This window comes from Dipodomys spectabilis, unplaced genomic scaffold, assembly GCF_019054845.1.
Source record: "Dipodomys spectabilis isolate Male_0828 unplaced genomic scaffold, ASM1905484v1 ptg000054l, whole genome shotgun sequence".
Lineage (NCBI taxonomy): Eukaryota > Metazoa > Chordata > Mammalia > Rodentia > Heteromyidae > Dipodomys > Dipodomys spectabilis.
In genome coordinates, this window is record NW_024870731.1 from 44,437,094 (window position 1) to 44,451,036 (window position 13,943).

General features: G+C 62.5%; 1 protein-coding gene across 1 annotated transcript; it reads left to right on the plus strand.

Moving 5' to 3' along the window:
- Positions 1–549: 549 nt before the first annotated feature.
- Positions 550–13,620, plus strand: Cfap100 (cilia and flagella associated protein 100). The gene is made up of 16 exons (XM_042680085.1): positions 550–595; positions 2,631–2,708; positions 3,789–4,006; positions 5,323–5,515; positions 6,098–6,165; positions 6,268–6,428; positions 6,717–6,797; positions 7,173–7,406; positions 7,772–7,881; positions 7,964–8,075; positions 8,810–8,864; positions 9,267–9,418; positions 10,244–10,379; positions 11,780–11,985; positions 12,589–12,682; positions 13,370–13,620. The coding sequence occupies exons 1-16, from the start codon at positions 550–552 to the stop codon at positions 13,481–13,483; spliced, it is 2,058 nt and encodes a 685-aa protein (XP_042536019.1). The 3' UTR covers positions 13,484–13,620.
- The last annotated feature ends 323 nt before the right edge of the window (positions 13,621–13,943 follow it).

The window sequence follows — 13,943 nt, forward strand, 5'->3', positions numbered from 1 at the left end:
GATCAGGGCTCAAAGCCAGCCCTGAGACCGGAAGTGGCGCTGGCTCGAGGGGTGGAGCGCCGGCCTTGAGCAGACAAGGCCAGGGACAGCGCCCAGGCCCTGATTTCAAGCCCCAGGACTGGCATAGAAACAAGCCAGCGAACCGGCGTACCCCTCTGTCTGGAGCTTATTAGGCTCTGGGCAATCCACAATAAACCGATTTTTGTGCCGTGATATCCCTGTGGTGGTGACTGCAGAGAAGCGGGGTGCGGGACACGGGGAGGGGGAGGGGAGGCCCTGCAGAGGACTCGAGCCGGTCTGAGTGGGAAGGGGGGGGGGCGGTTCATGGCTGAGGAAGCTGCAAGCACAAAGGCTCCGAAGCAGAGCAAAGCTGGTGCCAGGGGAGAGTGTGCGGCAGAATGGGGGACACGGAGCACATGGTGAGGCCCTGGGCAGGGGCGAGGGGCTGGGGGCCATGCGGGCCCCTCCTCAAGCGCCATGTCCCTCCCCAGGCCAGAATCTCCTTCAACAATGCCAAGTTTTCCATCAACCCACGGGACCTCGGCCAAGATGTCCAAGATACTGTCTGAGGTGGTCAAAAACTTGGCCCCCAACAGTAAGTGTGGGCTTGGGGGAGGATGGGCTCTCAGGGTCCAGGCCAGAGACAGAGAGGAGAGACTCACCCCAGGAGGCTCTAAGTCTGCAGCCGGGGCAGATAGGCCCCGTTCCCTAGATGCGAACTTGCTCAGGAGTTTCTTGGCCCACCCTAGGCTGGAAGGCTGAAGCAATAGGAGTGGGTGGTCTCCTAGTTCTGGGGGGCTGGAAGCTGAAGAGCAAGCTGTGGGCAGGTGGAGCCTCCTGAGGCTCAGGGGGCAGGCTGTGCCGCGCGCTCCTGTGTTCCGGCCGCTGGCATCTCTGTGTGCCTCCTCAGGGCCCTGTGGTGTGGCCTGTGTGGGCATCTTGAGTTCAGCCCCCTGGTGATGTCGGGTCAGGGCCCATTCCACAACAACCTCAGCTTTGGCGGCCACATCTGCAATGATCTACGTTCCAGGTTCTATGGTGCTGAAGCCTCAGGATTGGGGGGCAGGGGGACGGTTCTGACTGTAGCAGGCCATGAAGAAGCGCGCCCCTCCCTGCTCTCCACCAGCCACGGCTGCCCGGCTGGCTGTGGGACCGTGGCGGCTGCCCTGGCCTCTGAGCCCACGCTCTCCATGCAAGGCCTCTTTCTAGCCCAGTGACATGCTCGCTGCCCGGCGCTCATGGTGGACGGCTCTGGGGCTCTGGGAAGGGCGTCTGTGCAGTGCTATCTGTGTGCTCACCACTCTTTTGCTTTTAAATTTGAACTTAATTTGTTTTTGACATAGAAAGAAGTCCGTAGTTCAGAAGGTTCATCTTCAGCCCCCCTGTGAAGACAGCCCCACCCTGCCCCTTGGGGACACCTTGGAAGTGGCCAGTGCCCCCGGGCCCTCCCCTGCTGGAGAGTTGACTGTCCACATACATAAAAGAAGGCAGAAGCTGGTGTAGTGACTCTCACCTATAATCCTAGCTACCTGCTCAAGAGGCTGAGAGCTATGGATCCTGGAAAGTCTATGAGGTTCTTGTTTCCAATTAACCACCAAAGTTCAGAAATGGGGCTATGGCTCAAGTGGTAGAGCACCAGCCTTGAGCAAAAAAGCTAAACAAGAGTGCAGGGATCTGGGTTCAAGCCCCAGTACACACACACACACACACACACACAGAGCAGAGCAGAGATTTCCACAGGACAGCTGTAACCCCAGTGCCACCTCCAGAGCGGCAGGGGCAGGGCAGGTGGGAGGTGGATGTGGAGGGTGAGCACAGGAGCGGCAGGGGCAGGAGCGGCAGGGGCAGGGCAGAAGGCAGCAAAGAAAGGGAGGCCGGCACCGGGCGGGTGTCTGGCTGGAAAGAGGGCAAAGCAGAGAGAGGGTGCAGGGTGCCAGGGATGAGAGTTAGCTGGGGCAGCCTGGTGCAGGGCCAGCACAGGGAGACGGCGTGGGGAGACCCGCAGCGCCTGTCACGGGGACTTGCTTCCAGAAAGAAGCGAGGGAGTGATCCACGGAGCAGCTGGAAAGCTTGAGAACTGCAAATGCTGAAAACAAAATCTCACCCTGCCCAGCGCAGCGCCGGCGCAGGGTGCTCACGTGCAGATGCACTGTAAAAAAACAACACTTTTTTTTTTTGGCCAGTTCTGGGGCTTGAACTCAGGGCCTGGGTTCTGTCCCTGAGCTGCTTTTGTTCAAGGCTAGCGCTCTACCACTTGAGCCAAAATGCCACGTCTGGCTCTTTTTTTTTTTTCTGAGTAATTTATTGGAGATAAGAGTCTCATGGACTGTCCTGCCCAGGCTGGCTTTGAACCCTGATCCTCAGATCTCAGCCTCCTGAGTAGCTGGAATTACAGGTGTGGGCCACTGTGCCCGGCTAACCACCAAAACTTTAAAACAGGGTAAGACGCATCTAAGGTGGACTCAATCATCGTCCTAGCGGTGTGAGTGTGTAGCTCTTATGTGCAGGGAGCATTCTGGTCCACCCAGACCAGACAGCTTCTGCACCTTTGGGCAGCAGGTGTTGGGGAAGAACACAAAGGCGCTGGAACCCGGTGCCATGTGAGTCATTGACTTTCTGTGTCTCCCCAGGGGCCACCGTCCAGGACATCATGAACAATTTTTCAGTCACTGAAGTACCACAGGACAAAGGGACCAAGATGGCCAAAGGTCAGACCCAGGGGTGGGAGCCAGGCCCTTCCCTCTGCCCCAGATGCCCCTGGCCTCAGGCCGCACCGCCAACAGAAGACGGCGGGTGCATCAGGAACATAGAGTAGGATTTATTTTTCCCTCTGGCTCCCAGGGTCTCACAACTTCATGGACTCATCCAGGTGACCAGGCCGGGAGTCTTTCCTGCTCCACCTGAAAGCCCAGGGCTTTTAACTACAAGGCTATCTCATAGTTACACAAAGGCTGCTGCCGCTCCATCCTGGTCACATCTGCCTCTAGGCAGGGAGAAAGAAACAAAGAAAATACAAAACTGCCCTCTTGCTAACTCCATTCTTCGGGGAAAGGGTTCTTACCCAAAGCCCCATCCTGCAAATTCTGTCCTCATCCACTAGCCAAAACACAATGGGTGTTAAAACCAGCCTTGAGCTGAAGAGCTCAGGGACAGCTCCCAGGCCCAGAGTTCAGGCCCTACAACCAACAACAAAAAAAAAAACCAAAAACCAAAAACCAGGCATATTACTGCCACCACTGGGAGGATGGGCAGCCAGCTGCCGAGCGCCGTGCCCTTCCCCCCCCCCCCCCCCCCCCCCGTCCCTGCCAGCCCCCAGGTCTTCACAGAGCACTGACTTCCTGCCAGATGGAGCACTGTGCAACAGAGTGAGCTTCTACGGTGCTGTCCTGTTCTGCCCTGCCCTGGGCTCCCAGGCCAGGCTCCCTACACACACCTGCCCTGTTTCCTCTTTTTAAGCTTATGTGTGTGCACATGCTGCACACGTGCACCAGTATTGAACTCAGAGCCTCACAGCTCTCACTTGGCTATTTTGTTCAAGGTTGGTGCGCTACCACTTGGTTCACAGTTCTACTTCCAGTGTTTTGATGGTTGATTGGCATTAAGAGTCTCACAGCCTCTCCTACCTCAGCTGGCTTTGAACTTCCACCTTTAGAACTTAGCTTCCTGAGTAGCTAGGATGACAGGCACAAGCTGGCGATTTCTCAAAACTTTCAATGCAGCTTGTGATCTCTACACGAGAGCCTTTACCACGTCACAGTGTGGGAACACCACCCCTGCTTAAACCACAGAGCTAGAGGAGCTTTGCGTTGACCTGAGGCTTAGCCTGGTCCAGGAAGACATTTCTCCTTGGGGGGCTGGGAGGGCACAGAACCAGACAGAACCACTGGCTCCTGTGCAGCGCTGCTCTCCGTCCCCAGAGCACAGTGCCAGCGACAATCCTTTCCACTTGTCCGGAGATACGGATTTCTTCGTGCTCAGAGAAAAGGAGAAGAGAAAAGCCATCTTGGTGAGTGTCTGGTCCTTCTGTGGACCCTCTCTGCTCTGTCTCAGGTCCTCCTTCTCCCAGATCAATCATGGCTGCTCCTTCCCCTCCTTCTCCCAGATCAATCAATCATGGCTGTTCCTTCCCCTCCTTCTCCCCCCCCCCCCCCCCCCCCCCGCCCCTTCCTTGGGCTGCTCTCATTCCAGAACCGCCCCTGGCAGAGCCAGGTGGCCAGGGCTGCCTATCATCCTCCACAGCAAAGCCAGGCCACTCCTGTCTCTCCAAAGGCAGGGCTTCTAGCCTGGAGCCAGCCCACAAACAACACGGCTCCACTCCCCCCCAGCAGAAGCCCGATGTCTTGCTGGGAAGGTGGCTCAGTGGTAGAGCGCTTGCCTTGCATGCCTGAGGCCCTGGGTTTGATTCCTCAGCACCACATAAGCAGAAAAAAAAAGCCGGAAGTGGCACTGTGGCTCAAGTGGTAGAGTGCTAGCCTTGAGCTGAAGAGCTGAGGGACATCGCCGAAGCCCAGAGTTCAGGCCCTACAACCGGACCCAAAAAACAACAACAACAACAAACCCCAGAAGCCCGATGTCCCGCAGACGTCCACAGCCCCCAGGATGGGGCACCTGTGGTTGCCCTCACCCAGGTCCAGGGAGGACCAGAGACCCCAGGGGGCACCGCAGACCCAGGGGGCCGCCAGCCTTCCCCATGGCCCTTCCCTGCACCCAGTGCAGGCCCCACCCACCGGGCTGCCTCTCCTTCCCCCCAGAAGTCCAGCGCAGCAGCCTGCCTCACCCGGTTCCGGAGCGGCATCTTGCCGGCTCTGTGTCCTCCAGTGCGGCGGGGTTGGGCTGGGTTGGGCTGTTAGCGGCAGCGGGCTTTGCAACGGGAGGCAGAGGGCAGCTGGCTCTGCCCAAATCACAGACCCGGGAAGGCCTGGCGGGGAGGTGCCAGGCACTGCCCGTCAGTGGGGACAGCTGGTCACCCGTGGCCTACCAGCTGGCCAACAGCAGCAGCCAAGAGCAGAGCAACCTCAGGCTTTCTGGTTCTTTGAGAAACCCAGAAGGTTCCAGTGCCCTGGGCCCGCCATGGCTCAGCACAGCAGAGTGGCCCCCAGCTAAGCGAGAGCTTGGCTCACAGGGCTGGTCTTTCAGCGAGGGGCTACTCACCGTGCGTCCCGGGTTTATGCTGCTGCCCCTCCTGGTCTCCTGGGGCTCTTGGCTCAACCAGGGGCAGCTGTGCTCTCGGGGTGGGGTTAGGAAGGGGGGGGGCGTGGCATGTGCCCTTGCTGCCCCCATACAGCAGATGCATGGTAGCACACGCCCCTCTGTCATCTACAGGAGCGGGAGCAGAAGAAGAATCTGCGGGTGCACCAGAAGATGACCTACTCTTCCAAGTTGCTGGCCCGGCACGGCAGCCTCCGCCGAGAGCTGCAGATGGAGGAGGACACCGATGACCAGGAGCTGATCTCCGAGGCGGAGCGGCTGCGCTCCATCAAGGACAACATAGCCTGGAAGCTCGCCATGACCCAAGGTGCCTGTGCCGGCGCCATGGCCCAAGGGTCCGGGAAGCCCTGCGAGTTCGGCAGAGGCTGGCGCCCTTTGGGGCTCGGCCCCCCGTATACCTGGCGGAGCCGGGCACCATGGGCTGCGGACTAACTGCTCAGTTCACATGGTTGGCACCCTGAGTGGGAGGCGGCAGGTAGCAAACAGGCAGCCCAGGGCTGGTGGGGCGGCGCGGGCAGAGCACTGCTGGCAGCAGGGGCCATCCCAGCACTGCAAAAAAAAAAAAAAAGTCAGTATGTGAAGGCGGGGTGGCTCTGGAACAGATCCTGCGGCTCCCCAGGGTCCTGTGGAGGGGAGCAGGCCAGGGGCCACAGGGTTCTCCACAGCTCTTCAGAGGCATAGGGCAAGAGAGGGGGGTTCAGACACACAGCCTGTGCCCTCCCGTCCCCCCCCCCACATCCCCAGGGGGGAGTTCTAGCACCTGGGGTTCCACACTTCGCAATGTGGGCGTGGCAATGCGTGGCCACCCGCGGCCGTGCGGGTGTCACAAGCATTGTTCTCAGGAGCGGCCTGGGAGTGTGCATTCATGGCCTCGCCACTCTCCTTGCAGAAAAGAAAGTGGAGCCCGACAGGATGAACAGCTACATCCAACAGAAGCGAGAGATGTTCCTCATCCAGGTAGACTGCCCTCCTCTCTCCCCCCCCCACCCCCGGCCTGGGGGCCTCCCACCAGGCGCCCGGCCCGGCCAGCGGCAGAGACCTGCTCTGTGCTGGCCTCAGTACAACCTAGAAATGAAGCGGAACGAGATGCAGCGGCTGGAGATGCTGGCAGCACGGGAAGGCAGGCTGAAGAAGGCCGAGAAGTCTCTGGAGAAGGACGCCTCCTTGTTTGATGAGTTCCTCAAGGAGAATGACCGCAGCTCCGTGCAGGCCATGCGCGTGTGAGCCTGCGCCCGGCCCCACGCTACCCCCCCGTCCCCCTGCGCCCGGCCCCACGCTACCCCGTCCCCCTGGGCCTGTGGGCCTGAGCCTCTCAGCATTCCCCACTGTCACTGTGTCCGGGGCGCCTGGGACACCTTCCCGCCTGCCCTGCCACCCGCGCCCAGCCCAACCCAGCCTCCGCTGGACGTGAGGCTCCAGCCCTACTCGGAGCCTGGCCTCCCACTCAGGGCAAGGCCAGTGTGTGGAGGCTGCCTGAGATCATCCTCCTGACTCCCACCCCTCCCCAGAGCTGAGAAGGAGACCAAAGCGAAGATGGAGAAGATCGTGGAGATCCGGGACATCTCCACTCAGATAATGAATATCAAGAGGTGCGGGCAGAGGCCCGGCTATGGCTGGGCTGTCTTCCTCACCCATAATCGGGCAGAGCGCATAAACCTCCCAGGGACCCCAAACCTCCAGGGCTCGGGGGAGAAACTTCCCATTTTACACAGGGAGCTGGAGGAGACTCAGGCTGCCAGGGGCTGCAGGGACTGAGTAGCGTGGCCCAGGAGACTCCAGGCACCTCCCATAGCAGCGCAGCCCACAGGTCCAGAGGGCAGTGCCCCTGGGCACCGACGCCTAGCCTGCAAGGCAGATGCCCTTCCCGGCGCTAGGCCCCCACGCCAGCTCTCAAGGGGATGGGGCGGGCCAGCTGGAGGTCACAGTGGATGGGCCTTGACCTCCTGCCCCCTCCCTGGGCCCAGCGAAATCTCCAAATTCGAAGACTCACTACAGCGCTGCAAGTTGTATAAGGACTTCTTGTACAAGATGTCGCCTGAGGAGTGGCTGGAGGCGCAGAGCAGGAAGCAGCTGGCTTTCAAAAGGGCCAAGGAGATGGCTGCAGCCCCCAAACCTAGCACATCCACAGTGGAGGACAAAGGTAGTGAACGCCAGGCCGTCCCCAGAGAGGGCTCTGCCAGTGGCAGAGAGCGACCCTGGCCCAGGGCAGGGCCCTTCCGACAAGCAGCCTCCCCGCTTCCCCCAAGACTGCCCAGAAACCAGACTCCCAATTCAAGCAAGGGCTTGCCTTCCAAGGACCAACCTCCCTCCCTCCCTCCCTTCCTCTCTCCTTCCTTTCCTCCCTTCCCTCCTTCCCCCCTTCCTCCCTCCCTCCTTCCTTCTCACTCTTCCTTCCTCCCTCCATCCCTCCCACCCTCTCTTCTTCTTTTTCTCCCTCCCTCCCTCCTTCCTTCCCTCCCTCCCTCCCTCCCTCTTTCTTTCCCTCCCTTCCTCCTGGCTTTCCTCTTTCTTCCTCTCTCCCTTCCTTCTTCCCTCCTTCCTTTCCTCCCTCCCTTCCCCTGAGGTGGGACAGTCAGATGAGGCCAGGAACCCAGGCTGCCCTGCTCCTTCCTTCATTTCCTCTAGGGTTAGGAGCAGGAATCAAGAGCAAGGCTGCTTCCCAATGGTCCAAAGGTAGGTGGCTGGCCAGCGCCGGACCCCCCCCCCCCCCCCGCAGGGCCCGCGCCGACCCCTGACCCCTGCCGCCCCTCGTTAGAGCCCCCGGCCGGGAAGAAGTCGGTCAAGCTTGTGGGGGCGGAGCCAGCTGTGCGCAGCAGCAGCCATCTGCAGCAGAGCAGCCACCCCAGCGACCTCGCCGTCATGCAAGTGTGAGCCGCCGGGGGCCTGCGGGGCCGGGGCCACAGCCCGGGCAGCGGGGCCGGGAGGGGCCGGAGACGGGCACCGAGCTTCCCCCCGGAGGGACGGCGACGGGGGCAGGAGGAGGAACAGCGCCGCGTGCTGGTCTCAGGGCCGTCCCGGGTGTCGGCCGCTCGTCGACCGGGGGAGGGGCGGCCGGGCCGGGGGAGGGGCTGGCTGGGGGAGGGGCGCACCCAGCCGGGGGAGGGGCTGGCGGCCGGGCCGGGGGAGGGGCTGGCGGCCGGGCCGGGGGAGGGGCTGGCCGGGCCGGGGGAGGGGCGGCCGGGCCGGGGGAGGGGCGACCGGGCCAGGGGAGGAGCGGGCCGGGGGAGGGGCGCACCCAGCCGGGGGAGGGGCGGCCGGGCCGGGGGAGGGGCGACCGGGCCAGGGGAGGGGCGGGCCGGGGGAGGGGCGCACCCAGCCGGGGGAGGGGCGGCCGGGCCGGGGGAGGGGCGGGCCGGGGGAGGGGCTGGCTGGGGGAGGGGCGGCCGGGCCGGGGGAGGGGCGACCGGGCCAGGGGAGGGGCGGGCCGGGGGAGGGGCGCACCCAGCCGGGGGAGGGGCTGGCGGCCGGGGAGGGGCGCACCCGGCCGGGGAGGGGCGGCCGGGCCGGGGGAGGGGCGGCGCAAGGGAGTGGGGTGGAGAAGCTGTCTTCTAGCTGGAGTGAGTCCTCGGACCGTGCGGGCGTCCCCGCCGTCCCTCCGCAGGTCCAGCTCTTTGCTACCGCTACCGATTCAAGAAGACGGGGACAGTGACGCGGAGGTCTGTGGCTGGGACGTCCTGCTCCCTCCGCCACGACCCGCCCCCGGCCCACGGGCCGTGTCTTTCCCCCAACAACGCCCTGTTGGCCCAGCCCCCGGGCCACACCCCCTGCCAGCTCCGCCACCAACCCAGACCCAGGAAATCCCTCCCACCTCCCCTCGCCAGCCTCCCGCCATGCCAGCCGCCCCGCCCACCAGACACGCCCCGCCCCTCAAAGCCCCGCCCATCAGACGAGCTACCACCCCTCAAACCACGCCCACAAAATGCCCCGCCCACCAGACACGCCACCGCCCCACAAAGCCCTGCCCACCAGACGAACCACGCCCACAAGGGCCCACCCAGCTAGGTCCCGCCTTGCCCAGGTAAGCCCGCCCACCCAGGCAGGCCCCGCCCCTCCCGCAGGACTTGGAGCTGTACTTCACAGACCCGCAGCAGCTCCTGGATATCTTCGCCCAGCTGGAGGAGCAGAACCTATCCCTGATCCAGAACACGCAGGAGATGGAGGAGACCCTGGAAGATCTGACGCGCACCCTGAAATCCACACAGAACCGCATGTAGGTCGCACGCTGGGCGAGTTCCCCCAGCAGGGCCTGCCACTTGCTCCCACGGCCTCCAGGTGGGGGCCTGGCCGTGAGCTCCGTGTGTCCCCTCGAGTGGGCCGGGAGCAGGGCCTTGGTGCTGACCCCACTCTGGAACCGCCTGCCGCCAGGAGGCCGCATTTCTTGTCAGTCCTCCCGGGCCTCTGCAGTGGACTCCGGGGAGCGCTGGGGTCCCGGGGCGGGTTGGAGGCCACAGACCTTGTCCATGGCTCATGGCAGGGCTCTCTGGCAGGCTGGCCTGGAAGAAGTGTCCGCTGCCCTTGGCCTGGCTGCCAGTAGAGCCACCCCAGCCTGCTGGGCAGAAGCACGCTGGACAGCAGGGGCCCCAGCACCAGGAGCGCCTGCGAGGCCGGGCTCTCAAGATTACCATCCCCTCCCAGTCACTCCAAGGGGCTCCTCAAGCTGGTGTGGGCTGGTCCAGAGAATTGCCCTGCTTCCTAAACACTGGTGCACACTCTTCTTAGTCTGGGCCAAAGGCCCGTAAGGATTAGGCAAGGCCCCATCTTTGTCAAGCTTACATCAACAGCCAGACACAACACACAGGCCCACCCACCATTTCACCTGTCGGCATCGAGAGACGCTAGGTAGAGGGGAGAGTCACAGGAGAAGAGGCCGAGGTAGCGGTGGGCAGCAGAGGAGCTGTCGCCCCGGCAGGCAGGCGGACACCGCGGAGCTGGTACCGTAGCTCTCAGGTCCAAGTCTGGATGGTGATCAGATGGGGAGGGTCATGTGGGCCTCTAGGTGACCTGCACTCTGCTCCCCCGCCCCCCCACCCCCCAGGGACAGGGAAGTGAAGCAGCTAAAGCATTGGATCGCCACAATGATGAAGTCCATTGAGAAGGAGGAAGAGGTGGCTGCTGAGCTGCAGTTCAAAGCCCGCGTCTTCCACTTTGGGGAGTATAAGGCTGATCAGCAGGTAGGCAGGTCCCAGTGCCACCTCCTGGGCCAGGAAGCAACAGCCCATGTCCATGCTGCCTCCCCTTTCCCCTGTCCTTCCCACCCCTTTGCTCTTCCTCCTACACCCTGGGTCCAGCAAGATGGCCCCAAGGCGCCGGAGAGGCCTGTCCTCAGGCCAGGTTGGGGGATGAGAGAATTCTGGGGGACCAGTAACTGGGCAGCAGGACCGGCCAGGGGTCCAGAACATTCCCAGCCCTACAGCATGCCTAGGGCCTGATTCATTTAAATCCACTCAACTCTTTTCTTTTGTGAGTCATGGAGGTTTTTTTTTCTTTTCACTTTTTTCTTTTTTGCCAGTCCTGGGGCTTGAACTCAGGGCCTGGGCACTGTGCCTGAGCTTCTTTTGCTCAAGGCTAGCTCTCTACCTCTTGAGCCACAGTGCCACTTCTGGCTTTTTCTGTGTATGTGGTGCTGAGGAATAGAAGATAGGGCTTCCGTAGGGCTTCATGCATGCTAGGCAAGCACTCTACCCCTAAGCCACATTCCCAGCCCCCAAACCTAAGCTTGTTCTTTTATTCTTGCCATTTATTTTTCCAGGCCCTTGTTTGCCAGGTAATCATCTATCATTTGAGCCATGCCTTTAGCTCTTTTTTTGCCTTTTTTTTTTTTGGCCAGTCCTGGGGCTTGAACTCAGGGTCTGGGCTTTGTCCCTGGGCCTCTGTGCTCAAGGCTAGCACTTCTACCATTTGAACCACTTGGAGAGCTTTAACTTAGGACCTGGGCACTGCCCTTGACCTCTTTTGCTCAAGGCTAGCGCTCTACCACTTTGGGCCTTAGCTTCACTTCTGGTTTTCTGGTGGTTAATTGCAGATAAGAGTCTCACGGACTTTCCTGCTCAAGCTGGGCTGGCTTTGAACTGTGATCCTCAGATCTCAGCCTCCTGAGTAGTTAGGATTACAGGCATTGTGCCACTGGTGCCCAGCTCAAATGCACTCAACTCTAGATTCATCTCAGTATTGCCAGGAGCATTCTGTATGCCGGGCTCTGAGGCAGGGCGGGGAAGGTGGGAGTAGCGGGCAGGCTGGCCCTGTGGCTCTCATACAAGCACACATATGGTAGCAGCTGTCTACTGTTTTGAAAAGGTCAGGACAGGCCCAGGGAGGGGAGGCCACGCAGGATCTGGTCCTGCAGGGAGCCGTGCCAGTGCAGGGCCCCTGGGGCAGGGGACTAGGCCTCCCTGCTCACCAAAGCAGCTGGGGAAGGGGCTGGGGCAGGAGGTGAGCCTGGCGTCTGTGTTTCTATGAATACTAATACTCATGGCACTGAGCACCAGCATGGCTGCTCCATCCTAGAGACTCCCTGGTGCTGGTGGGCTGTACAGGGAGGGGCTCAGGCCTGTGGCTCCCTGCCTCCCTGCAGGACAAGCTGCTGGAGAGCCTGAACCAGAAGGTGCAGAACGTGTACAAGAGCTGCATGGGCCCACAGCAGGAGACCAGCCTGAGCACGGTGCAGATGCTCACTGTGGTAGAACACCTGCTAGACGACCTGCTGGAGAACCTGGAGCGCGTGCCGCAAGCCAAGATTGAGCAGGCTGGGAAGGCCAAGGAGAGGGAGCGGCGTCAGAGGTGCGGGCAGGCCCCGCCCGCCTGGGCCCCGGCCTTCACACAGGCCAGCTGTGCTGGAGCTGGCCAGGGTGGCGGCGGACTGGGGTGGGGAACAGGGGTAAAGCCAGGGTGGGGTCTGAGAAGGGAGAGTTAGTGGGAGGAGGGGCAGGTGGGCACCAGCTTGCTGCCAGAACACCTGCGTGGGTGTGGGCAGGCTTACCTGGACCAGGTAGGGGAGGGCCCTGGTCTCCCGGCTTGTGCGTTGCTGCCTTATTCTCACCCACTGCACATGCCATGTCCTCTGCTCACAGAGCCCCCTGCTCATGGCAGGCAAAAGGTTTTGGTGAGTAGAAGCTGCTACAGGAAGGAAATAGGGCCACAAGTGCCCGCCGTCATGGGTGGTTCATGGACCAGGAGCTCATGACTCATGTGGGGTCGCTGTGAATTCCACAAGCCCCCAGGCCAGGCCTTCCTTCCCTCCTTGGATCGGTGCTCAGCTGTGGGCTGTGGTCCTGGCTGGAAGGAGCTTTTGCCAGTGTGGGAGGGCACGGCCAGACTGGCCCAGTGGAGGTGGGGCGCGGTTGCTGCTAGGCCCCGGCCCTGCCAGCCGCCTCTTATACCCAGGCTGCGGGAAGAGAAGGCCAGGATGCAGATGCTTCTGCAAGAGGAACGGATGAAGCGGGCGCGGGCGCGGGCGCAGGCTCAGATCAAGAAGAAGGTGTGCATGGGTCTCGGGGTTCCCCCATCTGAGTGCTCAGGACCTCCCTGCCGGCAGCATCTTGGAGGCAGGAGGCTGGTCCCAGCATGCTCTGTGCCCCGACCTGCTGTCCCCTGGGGCTGCCCCCTCCCCCAGGACTCATCTCCACTTGCCAGCCCAGGCCTCTCCACTGCGGGCGGGCAGTGCAGCGTGCAGAGCTGGCACCAAGAGCGCAGAGCCTGGGGTCCCACTGTCCCTTCACGCTCCAGCCACACCCCCGGCCACGCTCACTGCCGAACCCGTCGGGTCCCAAGGCCTTCCCTGGGGACGGGTGGAGGTAGCCATCATACTTTTGGCTTTGGCCACGGCAGGCCTGGTCCCTGGGGCGGGCAGGAGGCGGGCATGGCTTTCTGCGAAGCGCACCTGGGCAGGCGTACTGTGGCTCTGCCCAGCTGCAGGAACGGGCCCACAGCTAGCCTGGCACACCATGAGCCTGGCATGCACAGGTCCCCTCAGAGCGCGCTCCCTGGGGCAGCCTTGGTGCCTGCTTCTGGGCAGCAGCCCTCCGCTGCCAGGCAGCCCGCGGCGCGCTGTCCGGGGCTGGGGCCCACTTCCCACACCTGAGGATGGGGCGTGTGCGAGCGTCTGCCTGCCGTGTGCAGCTGCGGGCAGGAGCCTGGCCCGCCACGCCACCCACTTCCTCTGCAGAGAGGCCGGAAGCTGGTGTGCCGCTCCCAACCCCCGGTGGAGAAGGTGCAGGAGGAGTCGGAGCACCTGGAGGTGGACAAGGACAAGGAGGAGCTGCTGTTCTTCTTCACTTAGTCCCACCGGCCGCGCTGGCGTGGCGAAGGCTCGGGTGGCGGCTGTGGATGGAGAGGCCAGGAAGACTCTGAGGACCCCGACTCCATACTCAGGGTTCCTAGGGCGCGTCCACACTCACGTGAAATAAACTCTTCTCAGTGGAGTCGTGTGGCCCGGTCAAGACGGCAGTGCTGCCCCTGCGCCTGGGCATCAGGCGTGAGGGAAGCGCGCGGCCTGGCTCTCACCCGCAGCTGTGAGCCGGGAGGCCCCACGGCCCCGTGGCCCCTTCCAGCCGCAAGACAGAAGCTAGGGCCAGCAGGGCGCCTCGAGCCACACACAGGCCCTGACGCGAAGCCAATACAAAACACTTTTATTGGTTTGCACTAGGAGCTGCAGCGGAGCGCCTGGCCACGTGGTGGGGGACACGGGGGCGGGGGGAGCTATGGGGGGAGCTGTGGGAGGAGGGGCTTGCGGTGAGATG